This window comes from Anguilla rostrata, chromosome 7 (genome assembly GCF_018555375.3).
Source record: "Anguilla rostrata isolate EN2019 chromosome 7, ASM1855537v3, whole genome shotgun sequence".
Taxonomy (NCBI): domain Eukaryota; kingdom Metazoa; phylum Chordata; class Actinopteri; order Anguilliformes; family Anguillidae; genus Anguilla; species Anguilla rostrata.
In genome coordinates this window covers 22,652,429-22,668,561 of record NC_057939.1, presented here as the reverse complement: position 1 = coordinate 22,668,561, position 16,133 = coordinate 22,652,429, and the positions used below count along the sequence as shown (strand labels likewise).

At 47.9% G+C, this 16,133-nt stretch overlaps 1 protein-coding gene across 2 annotated transcripts in view; it reads left to right on the top strand.

The window, feature by feature from the left end:
- Positions 1 to 986: 986 nt before the first annotated feature.
- LOC135259407 (cytochrome P450 26B1) overlaps positions 987 to 16,133 on the top strand; it is a 31,296-nt gene continuing 16,149 nt past the window's right edge. Inside the window, exon 1 of one of the 2 annotated variants that reach the window (XM_064343798.1) lies at positions 987 to 2,011. In XM_064343798.1, the coding sequence (XP_064199868.1) occupies positions 1,808 to 2,011 (204 nt within the window). In that variant the 5' untranslated portion in view covers positions 987 to 1,807. Of the gene's footprint in view, positions 2,012 to 2,530; positions 2,946 to 16,133 lie in introns of those variants that run through there. The other variant, XM_064343799.1, reaches the window with a different exon arrangement.

Genomic DNA, 16,133 nt, shown 5'->3' with positions numbered 1-16,133 from the left:
TGGGCTCTCTCAACGACTGACGACTGACAGGGTCGCTCAAGAGCGTTTCTGTGTCCTTTTTGAAATTTTGTGAAATTTTGGTAGCTATGGACCCCAAAGATTTTCCAACAGTAAAAAATTGAACTGTGATCGCTACTACGAAAACATATTTCATGGAAAGCACAGCACACATTATTTCAGAGCACTCTGTGATGGCGCGCGGCTCGGTGTATACAGAAGTAACTTAAGCGAACATCAGTGCGTTCCAGGAGCGCTTCCTGGGTTTCTCGCGCATCTGGAGCTTATTTGCGTCTCTGGCTTCACCCGGCAACATATTTTTGGAGCTCAATTGTTCGGGAAAACACTAAATAAGTTGAAAAACTGTTGCAACAGTTCGGATGGTTCTGAAGAAATAATATTGGAATACAACTAATGTATTCATTAATAATAATAATAATAATAATAATAATAATAATTGTTATTATTATTATATAATGATCATTATTTCTAGCATTAGTAGTAGCAGTAGTAGTATTTTTCTTGCCGCTACTATCAATGATGGGCTTACTGACATAATACTCTTCCCATGTGTTGTTTGTAAATAATTCGTATGGATCTATGTAAATTTAAATCTATGTGGAATGCCATCTCATATCTGGAGCGAAGTACAAATACTTCCACGGCTTGTGAAAGGTTGAATGATTTACGCACGTGCATATTGCTAAATCGCAGGTGACAAGTTCCCAGTAGCAGAGGACCAGAAATAAAATTCTTAAAACCTTTAACCCCGTTTCCTTTCGCTAACCCCCCTGTCTCCCCTCTTTCTGAGCTCGCTCTCCTTTACTCTCTTTTTTTGGGCCAGCGTCCAGGTCCCGCACGCTCCAGCGCTCGGCCCGTTCACTCTTCACCCCGCCTCAGAGAAGGGCGGGGGGGTGGGGTTGGGGGAGCCGCTTGCAGCCTGGCCGCTTGCCGCCGCGCTGCCTCCTCTATATAAACACACATTGGAGACTCGCTTTGCGACTCGAACTCACGTTGAGAAACTGTATGTGAAAAGAGAGAGTGTGTGTGAGAGAGAGGGGACGGAGTAAAGAGTTAGTGAGAGGGAGAATATTTCCACCATCTGAAGACTTTTAGCATTTAAGCATCAGCATCAGAGCGCAAACTTCAAAGGATTATTTCTATTTCAGACATTTATTTCTGTACTTTAGGACATTTTTAATTTTTATTTAAGTAAAAGAGATTAGAAAATAATATAAGTTCACTAGTTTTGGGGGAGTTTTTTGTTTCAAAGGATTCTACATTTTCTTACTGAATCTTTCAGATAAAGTCAGTTAATAACTTAAAATATATTCTTAATAATTTTTGCTGTGATTGCTCCCCTCGTGATTTGTAAAATTAGACCAATCCAACACGAATCCTGTTAAAAGAGATTAGGTTCTAAGCAATTTTACAGTATAACAGTATAATTATAATAATTGCTTTAAATTATATCAAAATGAGTTTATTTAATCTTTATCAGTATTCCATTTCGTTCAGTTTTTTTCCAGCATTCAAATAATTAAAAATACGTAACTTTATTGCTGCTTTCTTTACAAATTTTACGGGAATAGAAGGTAAAGAACATCAGTTAGCCAACGTTTCATACGTGTATCAGTTGTAGCCTCTAACTGCAAACAATATATTTTATTTATTGCGATATATTTAATAGCGTTTAATACATTTTCTAAGTCACTATCGTCGTTTTAGTCGCCTATAATTTATCCTTTCACTGTCATTACTTCATTATTTCGTTTAAAGAGTCACTGTCGCCAACTACAGCTCAGTCATCATGCTTTTTGAAAGTTTTGACCTTGTGTCGGCTCTGGCGACACTTGCGGCTTGTTTGGTGTCAATGGCTCTGTTGCTGGCGGTGTCCCAGCAGCTGTGGCAACTGCGATGGACCGCGACCCGGGACAAGAGTTGCAAACTACCCATGCCCAAAGGCTCAATGGGATTCCCCATCATCGGAGAGACCTGCCACTGGCTTTTTCAGGTAAGCGCGTCTACTGTAACCGATCTCTCACTTCCAAGCAGCTTGCCTTGTCATTCTCTAAATCCCCAGTTCTCCGTGCGCTTCTGGTAACGGCTGTGGCGTATTCCACAGCTTTGCTGTGCTGCAGCAGTCTTTTTTCTGTTTAACGGGACTACGTGATCGTTTGACAAGTCTTACGAGTCTTACAAGACTTACGTTATTGTCAATGCGTTGGTTTTCAATATTGCTATGAAGGAAACGCTTCTGCTGTATTTGTTGGAATAACTAGCGTAAATGTTTGCGCCGATGCATCACAAAGTACGGTATTCTTCGTATTGCACTTTGAAGTTCATCTTTTTCCAGACACGCAAAGAAATGGTAACCATTAGAAACATATATTGGTACATTTATTTATTATTCTCTTGGCTATATACATTTTTTCTGAGTGCGTAAATTGTCTTTACTTTTAAATAGGCTACTTTAATATATTTCTTTTTCCACCCATAAAATAGAAATAAAATACGATAGCTTTCAAATGGTGTGTAGATAATTGTTATTTAGTGCATTGTAAAAGTGAAAGTATATCGCTTTCATGTAATAAAGTTATCAATGACTTTTGACGCGCGAGAAACGCAGTATCACTTGCCAGTTCTTCACTTGATCTGAGAGAGCGCTTGGAAGATGAGCGCGTGCAGCGCAACTTCCCAAGCGTTCCGGATAAAATAACTTTTGCTGACTAGGCTTGCTGTTTCAGCTTTCTCCATTAGAAATTACACCTTCCCGGAATAAATTCAACGTTGTTCTGCCATATTGAACACCATTTCCTTAACCTGTTCGGCACAAAGCTCGATGATTAAATTAAACCAGTGCAACTGTTGCTCGAAAGGAGGACCGAGTAGGTTACTGCAGCTTGGACGAATGCATGCCTAGCGTTTTAACTATGCCACGTTTCTGGGTAAGTGTACAGTTCTACGCATTCATAACTGAATGGTAGACAGCGTCTGTTTGGAATAATTCGGAATTCTCTCTCTCTCTCTCTCTCTCTCTCTCTCTCTCTCTCTCTCTCTCTCACACACACATGTGTGTCTCACACATACACACACACACACGCACATACTCTCCTTGTCCTTGTGTGTGCATGTGTGTTTAAATGTGTGCGCGCGTGCGTGCGATTGTACGTGCATGCCTGCGCGTGTTTTGTTGTATACATAAATTATTCAATATGTTCATGAATAAAAAATACGTATCAGTGCAACCAGTGACAGTTTACAACAACCACAATGGGTCAGTATGCATCTTTTTAAAGTAGTTTTTTGAAATGTATTTCTGTGTATTGATGGGAGACACATTTTGTACATATAAAGATGTTTATGAACTTTTACAGGGCAAAGCACTAAAGAGTGTGTGACGTTCAATATTATTTTTGTAGTCCAGGATGCTTCCAATATATTGAACACTTTCCAGAATAATATTGTTAACTGGCACACGTTCCATACATTGACTCGTTTTCTTGTTTTATATATTTAAAATCAATTGTTTTTTAACCGCGTGCCCCTTGCCAAACGTCTGTCAGTTTTAATTTCTTGAGGGAGTGTATTCTGTGCCAGATTGCGGACTAAACGTGTGCTACCGTGCAAACTCGCAGTTTTACATGTCCACACGTCTCATATGTGAGTAGGTGAAATCCTGTACGAGAATGTGCATTGACAGGGTGGCTGAGTTGCATATTTATGTTATTCCCAGTGAATACCAAACATAGATTCCTCCCTCCTCTCTGCTGCCCGCGGTGTGGTCACTGCCTCACACCGCAAAGTGTCCTCTAGTAGCCCACTCTCTTCCTCAGCAGCGTGAACAAAAGTTTGTCTCAGACATGATTTTCCAACGCTGGCTGTACCTCACATCAGATGGAATCGGTTTTTACAGCGCATACGACGGGTTACTTTTACGCTCCTTTCTTCTTGATGCTTATTAAATTGGACGAAAGTGGCGTCGGAATTTCGCACGAAACTAGGTTTTAATGTGTTTTTAATGTAGGTTTTAAATGAGCCGGTCAGGTCTCATAAATACTTAGTCTGTGCGTTGTAACCCTCTAGGAAGTCCGGCGGGTGTAGCTCTGTTCAGACTGTTCACAGTGCGTCATGGCGCAGCGCGAAACCGCGTGGCAACGTTCACTCTATGCTGGAAAGCCCGTGATACCGCACGTGCTGAAACCCACAGTTTTACTACAGCCAGACGCGCTCCGCGCAGCCTGCAGGAAGGAAAATGGGAGCTCCAATACTCTGTTCTATTTTTCAGAGTCCAAGTTTTCCAAGTGTAGCGCGCAGGTTTCCTACACACTTTCAAGGTTGATTACTGCTCTGCGTACTTTATTCCGGCATCCGTCGAACTTTGGACAAGGCTTGGTATTTTATGTCAGCAGGTGCATTTGGCGCCAGAATAAGCTTGTGGGAACAGAATGTCATGGGAGCAGCCAGATCTCAGTGGGCCAGTGGCCTTGGGGTTGTACCTGTTTTGCGACTGACATCTAACGGAGGCTTGTGGGTTGGCTGGCAGCGGTGGGATCAGCTCTGCCAGTCTGTGTATGGCAGGGCTCTGGTGCTTGGGGTGAGAGAAGATCTGAAGTTGAACCAGCTGTTTTAGAGTGCTTGTGGTTTGAGAGTTTGTTAAAGCTGTGGGTCTGGCAGGAGGACGGCGAGGCTGGGAGGAGCAGGGTCGGGAGACAGTGCCGAGGGGCTGTCCGTAAGAGATGCCGAAAGCCGTTGGTCTGGACGGGGGACTCCCTGTGTCATAGTTTACAAGGGAACACCTGGCCTTCACTGTTCTACTCAAGGTCATTTCTATCTGACCAGGTCCACTCGTGCCTTTGCCCTAAGCTTCTGAAGAGGGTAAACTCTCACACCTGGAATATTGGTTTCTGGTTTTATTCCAATATGTCCTTGAGCCTCCCCCTCCTTTTACACTGAGCCAATTGACTCCTCCCCCAACTGTAGTCTGATGAACAGAATCCACCTCTTTAGTATGGAGTGTAACTTTCATCATCTTGTCATATGTTCTTGCCCCCCCTTTTTTTACTTAATCCATCTGGCAGATCAGTTTGAGTTTGATTAACTGCTCTCTCTCTCTCCCTCTCTCCCACACACACAGACACATTTTCTGTCTTTCCCTCTCATACTTTTTTTTACCATCCACCTATATAAATAGGCCTTTATTTTTATCGTAATCTGTGGTCATTTTTAAACGTGCTTTTATGCAGTTTATTTAGCCGGATTCATCCATCCAAGATGTGGAGATCAGCCCAGGTCTCTGGTCACTGCATCATCAGTGACTCTCAGGCGTTCTTAGGCAGTCTGAGGAGGTTCATATTTCAGACCTTTATTTTCCTATAATGGCCCATTGAAGTGGTTGGTTTTGAGCGCGTGGTTAAGCACAGAGAAAGAATGGCGGCAGCATTTTTCTGCAAAGAAGTAAAAGCTAAGCCTCTCTCTCTCTCTCTCTCTCACATGCATACATACACGTACACACACATACATACAAAAATGTATGCACATACAAACACACTCATACATACTTGCACTCACACACATGCACACACACACGCATACATACAAACAGGTTCACACATACAAACATACATACATACATACACGTACACACACATATGCACACACATACATACAAACATGCACTCACATGCATACATACACATACACTACACACACATGCATGCACACACACACATACACATACATACAAACATGTACATACATACACGTACAAACATGCATACATACACATACACTACACACACATGCATGCACACACACACAAACACACACACACATGTACACACACGCACATACATGCACACACATACTCACATGCAAACAGGCACATACATGCACACGCGCACACATATACACGCAAACAAACACGCACACATACTCACATGCAAACAGGCACATACATGCACACGCACACACACACACACACACACCCCTTTGAGGACATACACTAAGGCAGGTCTGGCCATGCAGATCCATGTGTTCTGAGCCCTGATGTTCTGGCAGTCTGTGGGGATGCTGTCTTTACATCCTCCCCTGCTAGTGTCACCCTGACAACCCAGTATCACAGGACCCCATCAGAGCCAATTAGGAGTCATGCCCCATTAAGCCAAGATGTGACCTCTGACCCCGCCCCGGTGTGGGGCAACCAGCAAGATCCGGGGGGGCGGGGCGGGAGTACTGACTGATTTCAGGGAAAGTTGATGCAGACAAGGCGAAACTCCCCATACTCTCACTCTCTGCATTCCTTGAGGTTTCCTTTAAGAATTTATGTTATTTTTTATTTTTTGCTATAGTGGGGTGAAATTGTGGGATCTGTTGATTTGGGGGTGGGGGGTGGGGGTGCAGGTGGGGCGGGGTGCAGTCTTGCTTTCACTTTGCGGCTTTTAAAAAAAAAGAAACCTTCTTCGGTCGAATTCCGAAGAAAACACTCCATGTTCACCGAGAACGTGGATGAAGAACAGAACACACCGGCCTACTGTTTCCCAAAATGCTCCGCGGAGACATCTGTCACTATGCAACAACTCAGCACATCTGTCACTATGCAACAACTCTCTGCACATCTGTCGAATGGTTTATCAATATCGCGCATTTCTATCCAACAGTGTTTTTCGCGATGGGCTGCTGATCCCCTCCTTGTACCACTATCTCACGTTCCTCCTGCAGGTATCCTTCAGCAAAGGCAAATTACCTGGCTGGGGATGCTCTTTCAAACGCCCGGCCCGTCGTTGAGAGACGGAGACCTTGTTTGAGGGCGGGAGGAGTTTTGTTCTCCAGAACTGTGGCTTTGCACTGTCATGTTTTTTTTTTTGTCCTCTCTTGTAAGTATGCCTCCCAGCCCTGAGACTGGAGATGGGATGGTGTCGACAGGTTTGAGGGAGAGGCCTTGTTCAGTTTTGAAGACGATGAAGAGACTTCGAGAGACGGAGGTGTGGTGACAAACCGTTGAGTGTGTTGCTGTGTTCAGGTTCAGGGGAGGTAGTGTTCGAGCTCTAATGATGAGGAGTGATTAACAATTTTGAGGACAAGGTTGGGGTCGGTTTCATTTCAGCCAAGTCAATTCAGGAAATCCCTTAAAATTAAATTTTAAAAAATTGAATTGAATGGCAGTTTTCACTTCACGAGTTGAATTTAAATTCAATTTCTGAATTGACTGAATTGAAATGGAGTCGATCCCAGCCCTGGGGTCATGAATGTGAATGGTGGAATGTTCATTGTTTTCCCTGTTAAGCGTTAAGGACAAAGCATCTTCTGCCAATGGTGCTAGAAGCACATAGAAGGTTTATTTACTGGAACGCCTTCTCAGGGCAGCATTAGATGTGATTGGTTCTATCAGGCGCTCAGTCAAAAAAAACAAGGCGACGGGGTCATTGTTTAACATGCACTGAACGGGTTGTGTTCAGTTTAGAGCCAGGGGAAGTGTGTTAATTACAGATCCAGGGCAACTGCATTTAGTATACAGCCAGGGTGACTGTGTTAAGTGTAGAGCAAGGGGCAGTGTGTGAAGTGTAGGGACAGGCGGGGTGCTGAGTGTTGGACCAGGGAGTGCCTTCAGTGTTGGACCAACGGGACTGTTGAGTGTTGGACCAGTGACAGTGTTGAGTGTTGGACCGGGGGGAGTGTTGAATGTAAGAAAAGGGAGAGTGTTGCAGAGTTTAATGGCTCAGTGCTACAGCCTCAGGTTCAGGCAGCGGGCAGCTGGGGGGGTGGGGGGGGAGGTGGTGTCCACACATCCTTGGATGGGTCTTCTCCCGAGCCTGACGGATCCAGTCTGTGGGATAATGCCCCCCCCCCGCCCCCATAGGGGGTCACGTCCCCGAAGGCCTGGGTCCTGCGATCCCCCCTACTGTGGGAGGAGATGGGGGGCGCAGGCACCCTCAGAAAAAAGGCCCTCCCAAATCTGCATGCAGGGCAGGGGCCGGCTCCCCATGGGCCCCAGCAGGGCCCGAGCAGGGCCCGAGGCTCCCCGCTTTTCTTTCCCCGGATCGAGCGGATTAAAGAAGTGACTGGCACGGCAGCTCCCTGCCCCCGCGTTCACCCCTGGAACGCACAGCGCCCGCCCCCTCCCCCCCCCCTCAAACCGCCTCTTGTCTCGGGGGAACAAAAACCCGGGGCGCGCAAGCCGAACGGGATTTGGCAGGGCGGCGGGGGATCGGGGGGACAAAAGAGGTCCCGGGGTGAGCGCTCACAGCGCTCTGAACAACCGTAATCTCGCTCCCCGCACGGCTTCCAGGTCGAAGGGCACCCCATTCTCCCTGCTCCCTCCGTGTTCGCTCCGCTCCGCTCTTTTCTACTCGTTTTTGGCTCTCTCTGTCACTCCCCCCCCCCCTCCTCAACCCCTCCTCTTCGGTATTCTTTTTTTTGTGCCCAAGGGAAGCGAATGTTCTTCTTTCTGGGCTACCCTCTACCCTTCTCTAACCCCCAGCTGTAACCCATCCACCCCACCCCTCCACCACCCGCTCCCCTCGGATCATATGCCCCCCCCCAACCCCCCCGACGGCGTGTGTAACCGAGAGTGACGGGACACTTTGTGTGTGGGACAAAAACAGAACCTGTCACTGTGCTGCCCGCCCCCCCCGCCCCCCCCCCCCCCACAATACCCACCAGCCCTGCACTGGCTGGCAGTGGGGCACTGTTCTTTTGGGGGAGTGATGGCAGAATAATGGAGAAGCCACCCCACCCCCCACTACCCAAAAACCCCCACACCTCCCGCCCCAACTCCCATCCCCTCCCTCTCACTCCCCGCCCTCTCCCGCTTCTCTATACCCTCACTGAACCACTGCCAATGTACACTTCCTGAGGGATTCCAATGGGCTATTTCAGTAAATGGATGTATTATCTTATTTTAACGCCGTACGTGCGCAGCGACTAGCGTCAAAATAAACCTGTGTAGTATACCTGTGGTTCTGAATCAATAAATAGAAAACGTATGGGGAGGAAGTGGCCAGGAAGCAGCCAGCAGGCAAACGCACAAGAATTAAATTCATGCGAGTGTGAAGACAGCGGACAAGCTCAAAAACAGCCAAAGAGAGACGGACGATAAATACTAGAGGTGAAGTTCTCTCAGGCACGGAGAGACAGAGGAAAGTGTGGGGAGTTAGTAGGTGGGAGAAGCAGGTAAAAAGCCAACACAAACAGGTAGGAAAGCTATAAAAATGGCCAATGGCTCCTGTGGTTCTGCTCTCCCTCTCTTTCTCTCTCTCCCTCTCCCTGTCCCTCCCTCCCTGGGTCATTGAGATCCATGACTCTTCGATGGTCCCTCTTCAAGTTTCCCCCGCCGTAAGAACTCCAGTGTTCGGGCAACCCCTGCGCTGATCTGAATAAATATAATTAAAGGGCTTTTTTGTGGTTCTAATAAAAGAGTCATTTGTATAACATTTCCACTACTGCACAAAGACTACATTTATATACTGGTAGTTTCAACCGGTGTCCAATTTACACAGAAATTTGTATTTTTAGTCGTGCGCTCTGTTTGGAAGGGGTCAGTGGAAAAAAGTAGTCTCCTTGTAAAATATCTGATAAATTTCTTTAAAAAATAAAAGAACTATTGAGAGTGGCGAGTTAACTCTTTCCTGCCTGTCACGGTTGCCACGGGTACAAGCTTGCGGCGTCTGAGTGGAGACTGTTGGACTGTTTTTCCAGTAGATTTTTCTGAGATTAGACACACCTCCCCAACTACACGCGGGGAGAACTCCCGTCTAATCACTTGTTATGGCATGGGATGAAGTCCTGTCTCTCGCTTTGTTTGTCCACTCGTCCATCCTTTTGTCTTTCTTTCTTTTCCTTGAGCTGTGTGATGGTCAACAAACGCTTGCAGGGATTTTATTGGTAAAAATAAGTGAGGTAAAGAAACGCTTTAGTGATAGGGAGGGGGGCGGGGCAGGGGGGGGTGGGGGTGAAGGTGTAGAGCTCGCTCACCTCGGTCTGTCCTTGGTATTTTGCACTGCAGTCAGTAGGGGAATGAAGAAACCCATTTATTCACCATGTTTTTAGTACCTTCGTTATTGAGATGTTTTGAAACTCGTGCGAAAAGATGATTAATTGACTTAATTAATTTAATGGCAGAGGGAAACTGCAGGCGGGACAGGCGGGGTCTAGTGGCGGTGTGTCTAATGGCGGTAAGCGGTGGCGCATGTGATTTGCATGCGTGCGAGCATAGGAGATTATGTGTGTAAAAACTGCGGCCTAGTGACATCACCCTTTCCCAGGGTGTGTGTTGTTTCAGTGTGTCAGTTGCCCTCTTTGTTTTTTTTGTTTTTTGGCCATGAGATTGGGGGGGCATTTCTCACCTTCTAACTAAATGTGCTCTGTGGCCCCTCCCTGGTCATTCTGGTAAACATGTAGGTTCGCGACTGCTCTATTTCCAGAACAGTGTCACACATCCATGAATTAGACAGCAGAAATTCTTCAGCCTCCCTCCCCATCTCATTCCCTCCCCTCTCCCTCCCTCCCTTCTTCTGTCTCTCCCTGACATTACTGAGTGACGGGGGAATGAAGCAAAGGCTGTTCCTGTTGGCTGCTGGACTGTAGAATGAAGTGTGTGTGTGTGTATTTTTGTATGTGCAAGTCTATGTATGTTTTTGTGTATGAGTGCATGCTGTGAATGCTTGTGAATGCATGTCTGTGCAAGAAATTGTATCTGCATATACATGTGTGTTTGAGCATGAGCTTGTGTGTGTGTGTGTCTTTGTGTGTGTGTGTGCGCATGCCTATGTGTGTGTACGTGTGTGTGTATGTGTGTGTGTGTGTGTGGGTGAGTGTGTGTGTCTGTGTGTGGGTGAGTGTGTGTGTGTGTGTCCGTGTGTGTGTGTGTGTGTGTGTGTGTGTGTGTGTCCGTGTGTGTGTGTGAGTGTGTGTGTGTGTGTGTGTGTACATGTGTGTGTGTATGTGTGTGTGTGTGTGTTTAAGGTCGGTCAGACTCGTATGCTGTGTGGCTGTGGGTTCTGACAGGCAGACGTGGCTGGGTAAAAACAGTGGGACTGAGAGAGTGAAAGGGAGCCTTGTCCTGGCTTTGCCTCTCTCAGTGTTTGTGCCCTCTCTCTGCTCCTTCTCTCCACACCCTGTTTTGTATAAAGAAAGACCTGCCAGATGAAATGAGCTCTGACCCACTGTCTGCAGGCAACCCGGGCTTTCCGGTGAGAAAAATAAGGATGCCCTGTTCCTGCCGCGCATCACACAAAAAAGACGCACCCCGCCCCCCTCTCTCTCTCCTCGCTCACGACCCCCTCTGTGCGCATGTTTACTCGCTCCCGCCGTGAGAACACAGGGTGCCTCAGTCGACTGGCTCGGGAGCAGCAGCCAGCCTCAGACAAACGCCCGTGTGCCGCTTTCCGCTGGGAACGAGGCGTCGGGGCTGCGCCCCCGCCCCCCCGCGGGACCGGGAGGATCCGCCGCGCCACTTTTCCCCGCCCACGCCCGTGTCACCTTGCGCGTCGTCTCCCAGGCGTCCGGCGGGACCCAGACCGCAAACGCGGCAGTGACACGCGGCAATCTGCGCAGCCAATGTTAACTGTTCATTTAGCGCGATACATTCATTAGCTTAGCCCATCCAGAGTGTTGGATGGGCTGTTCATGCCCTTCATGAATAATGCTATCAGTTAATAATAGCGTGACTTTTATGTTGAGATTGAGATTTCTCTATGAAAATTTGAGAAATATGAAATGAATATTTGAAGGCTATAATCTCGGACTTGGAGTTGGTCCAGCTCAAAAGTACATTGCCTGTGATGTAACTGGCAGAAAGATAAACAAACTTTACGAGTACACTGGAGGCAGTGTAGCAGCAGTTAAACCTAAAGATTGCAGGTTCCATTGGTTCCTTGGTCGGACACTGCTGTTACACCCTTAGGCAAGGCACTTCACCCGAATTGCGTTAGCATATATCCGGCCAAATGAGTGGATACTATGTAGAAAAAAGTTGTGTAAATGCCAGTTAACAGTTCGGCCATGTATGATCATTGACACCAATGATTATCACATTTTATGGTCGGTCGAAATGAGTTTTAGTTTATACTAGAGAGACAAACGATTTGTTGCTATCATTGCTATCATCATTGTGCCCATGACTGAATCTTAAATTGTATTGCACTTTGACCCCATCGCCGGCTCCGTTATCCTGACAATATTATTATAGAACGTTGCCATTTCCTGTAATTATTTCTAGCGACGTATATAGCCATCGACTAGCCTGACCTTGAAATAAATCAAATGGAAGACCATACATTTCTTGAGTGCATGATGAACACAATACGCAATGTTTCCGTGCCTGTATGCTACCGACCGGGAGGACTATAGACTTGCCATTAATGACTCCACTTTGGCGATGCATTTTTATTGGTTACGTGTTTATACATTTTACAGGCAGCCGTTCAATATCAAAATGGAGCGATAATGGAATGTTGGTGACAATGTAGCGATATCCATCAGCCAATCAAGCGTCGCCTAACTGTAAGCTGTCCTTGAGTCGCTCTGGATATGAGCGTCTGCTAAGTGCCTGTAATGTAAGGTCAGCTGCCGTCTCGGTTCAGACGGAGCTCGGGCCAGCTCGTCTTGTGACTGTCGTGGCGAGCCGATGATTTGGTGAGGAAGACGTCTCGTGTGTCCTCGCTTAAACGTGCCGGTCGGTTGACTCTTTGACCTGTCCATCAACACCTATGTGACGAATGGTCATGTCTAGCCGTGACCAGCCTAACCCCGCCCAGGGCAAATACTCTGCCCATTCATGAGTAATATACCCATCATAATCCAAAATAAGCTTTCGTTACTTTACTCTTGAGCAGTTTCGCCTTAAAAGAGAAGGCTAGTCGGGATCACCCATAAGAACGGGGAGGTACAAGGCCGTGCAGCCGGCAGGGCAGCCCAATTCCACAAGGGTGCACAGGTACAGGTGCGGGGAATTTTGTTTATTTGCTGTCTTTCTGCCTGGGCTGTGTGTGTTTCCTCTGCCAGTGTTTAGCCAATCAGGCTCCAGCATACGTGAGCCCAGCCCCCTGGCCCAGGTCCGCCCCTTCGACCTGCTCCCTGGCCTTCAGTCAGCCTGGGAGAGTTTATTTATTTGGAGAAAGCGAGAGGGCTGGGTGGAGGGGGTGGGGGGTTGGGCAGTGAGTGTGGCCAGTTCAGGAAGTACACGGGAGAAAATCCAAACACGGTTGGGTCAACAGCACAAGCTGAGGGCACTCCTTACTAGTCAAAAAGAGGGAAGGAAAGGAGGGAAGAGGAGAGGAAAGAGGAGAAGAGAAAAATGGAAAGGAGGACCGTTTTTTAAATTAAATTTGTGCCCTGCTTCATCAGATTGCAGGCTTGGCTAACTGATGCTGCCGGCCGAGGTTCAGTGAACGGTCTGTACCCCCTGCTGGGCATCTCTTTCTGAGAAATGCTTAGCGCTGTAGGGAGGCCAAAGGCCCTGGAGTAATCCTGCATGACAAACGCACAGAGGTGCCAAAGCTTTGGCTTTTTATTCATGTTACATCATGCTGTAACACTGTGCCATGACATAATTATGCAAGTTATATCTCAGTTTCAACTTCCTCTGTTCCGGCAGGAGCCCAGAGTGGTGAGTGTTGTTATTATCTGTAAACATCTGTCGCCCACGGCTGGAGTTATTTCAGTAAGTGAATTTAAGTTCAGTCTGGCAATTGGAACATCTTAACGGTAAGAGGCATTTCTCCAGTTCATTAACTGAACTGAAGTGGGTCTGAACCCGGCTCTGTTATTGACAGCGCGAGGAGCGAATGAGACGGGACGGCTCGCCGCGTTATCATGGCAACCCCGCAGCACGGCTGTGTGTGAATGAAACAGCGGGCGCCACGGCAACCAGCTGTGCGTAATTCACCCCGCGGCGGGCGGAGGCTCGGCCCGGGGAGCTTTCCCAGAGCGCGGGGCGCCGGGGTTAATCTCCCTTGATCAGGCATCAAATGAGCGCGGCGCGGCGGGGTCGCTGAGGGGGCCGGAGACGCGCGGCGGGGCCCCGCGTCCTGCGCAAGCGTGCTTCCCCCGGCTCCTCTCCTCGAGAGGGGCTCCCCTAAACCCCCCCTCCCTCACCCCTTCCCCCCGGCCCCGGCACACGATGGCGGCTGTGTGACCGGGGGCATGTGGTCTGCTGGCGAGTGTCAAAAGCGTTTGTGTTAAGTGGGGGAAACGATAAGTCAGGTCCCCGACAAAGCCGCCATTCACGGCGTCATTAATTCGTTATCCCAAAGCGGCTTAGCCCGGGTAGGGCCGCGGCCCCCTTCTGCAGAGCACGGGGAACCCATACCAGCCATTCCAGGTGTGTAATGGGGCAGCGGGGCACCCCGCCCCGTGCGGGACTAAACAGCCAAAGTGGCTTTTATCTGGAGGCCCAGCGGAGGCCAAGGAGTACACACATTCATGGAGCTTTCAGTCGCTCCAGAGTTACTGTGTGTGTGTTTGTGTGTGCGTGTGCCAGCATTATAGTACTTCTTATGTGCTTGTGGCACACAAACCCCCTCTTGTGACACACACACACACACACAGTTACTCACTCTCTAACCCACTCTCTTAACCAGTAGCCTTGCAGGCTAACACAGGCTGTGGGTTGCAGGCCCTCGCAAGCAGCCAAGCAAACAGCGAAAAAGCCTCCACGCTTCTAAAATTAGAGCACAAATAGCCGGCAGTGTGTGTGTACATGCAGGCAGGCCAGCGAGCCGTCTAAATATCAGAGCTAAACGCTGAGCAAAAACGGCCCAAATGAGCCTTCTAAAGACCGGCGTCTGGAGCCGAGCTGTACAGTAGCTCTTTATGAAGAGGGCTTTATGTGCTCAGGGGGATACGGCCAATTACGGGACATTAAGCAGAAAGGGAGCTCCTCCTTTAAAAAATGCCGCCAGCGGTCGCCGGCGCTGACCTTTTGGTAAACACGAATGTGCTTTTCTCTCGTAGCCTGCTGGCATCGGGTGGTGAAGAATCATGCTCTCATTCGGTCCATTACGTGCATGTGTGTGTAGGAGTGTGGGAGAGAGAAAGAGAAAGGGGGGGGGGCAAAGTTAGTGCAAACTCATGCTGCTACCGTGGACTGGTATGATGTAGTTTGTTGTTCTGAGCAGCCGCACTGCATAGTTCACGCTGTGCGTTCCTCACTCAGTGGGTGAGGACACAGCTGGCTCTGGCACCCTGGCACTGCCACTCACGCCAGGCTTCTGCGGATCTGCTCTGCTGGGCTGGCCTGTGATCAGGCCCGCAAGGCTGCACCACCACTTCTGAACGGATGAAGATGATTGGCCTTTGCAAAATGCTCATAATCATTATTTAACTCTGGTGGGAGGGGGGGGAGATTAGCAGCCATGTGATCTCATGAGTTCTGATCTCATTGGTTGTCGCTGATTCCTGCCTCTTGCCCGATGTGATTACCCCTGAGATTACTGGACTCAGGGTCTCTGCGACCTTCCAATCATGTAGTCACGGCTCCTCATGACATCCTGACCATGTTACTAACCACAGACATTTTTTTACAAAGCCAGACTGGTCATGGTTGTGATGTTAAGTGATTGCAAGTTCAGTTGTACATATATACTGTAGTACACGTTACTCAGTGTATAATCATCTCTGATAGAGCATATTTTTCCACGGTTAGAATATCTTTTAACCCAGGAATCATATAAACTCTTGGTTAGGCACTCACATAAACTTATATCAGACTCACAAAAAATTTAATGAACAGTTGAGTTAACAGAAACAGAAAATTTCACTGTACAGATGTGGGTTACAATGTATAAAAATGGAAGACCGAAGCATGTGTGCATGTGTGTGTGTGTGTGTGTAAGTTTGTGTGTGACATGCACCCACTGCAGAGTACCTCAGGTCCTGTACCTCATATCCATCATAAAACTCTACCACATAGCTCCATAGTCTCCTGAGAGCCCCCTCCCTCCACACACATGCATTAGATCAGTTCCATGACCCCAGCTGTGATCTAGGGGGCTAAACCAAGACCTTTCTCCTGTAATCTCTTAAACTAACCCGCTTACAGAAATCCCACATAACGCCCCCCTCTCCCTCCCTTCCAAACCATAATGCACCCATGGACCCTACCGCACCATGGACCCCCCCCACCCCCACCCCCCAAA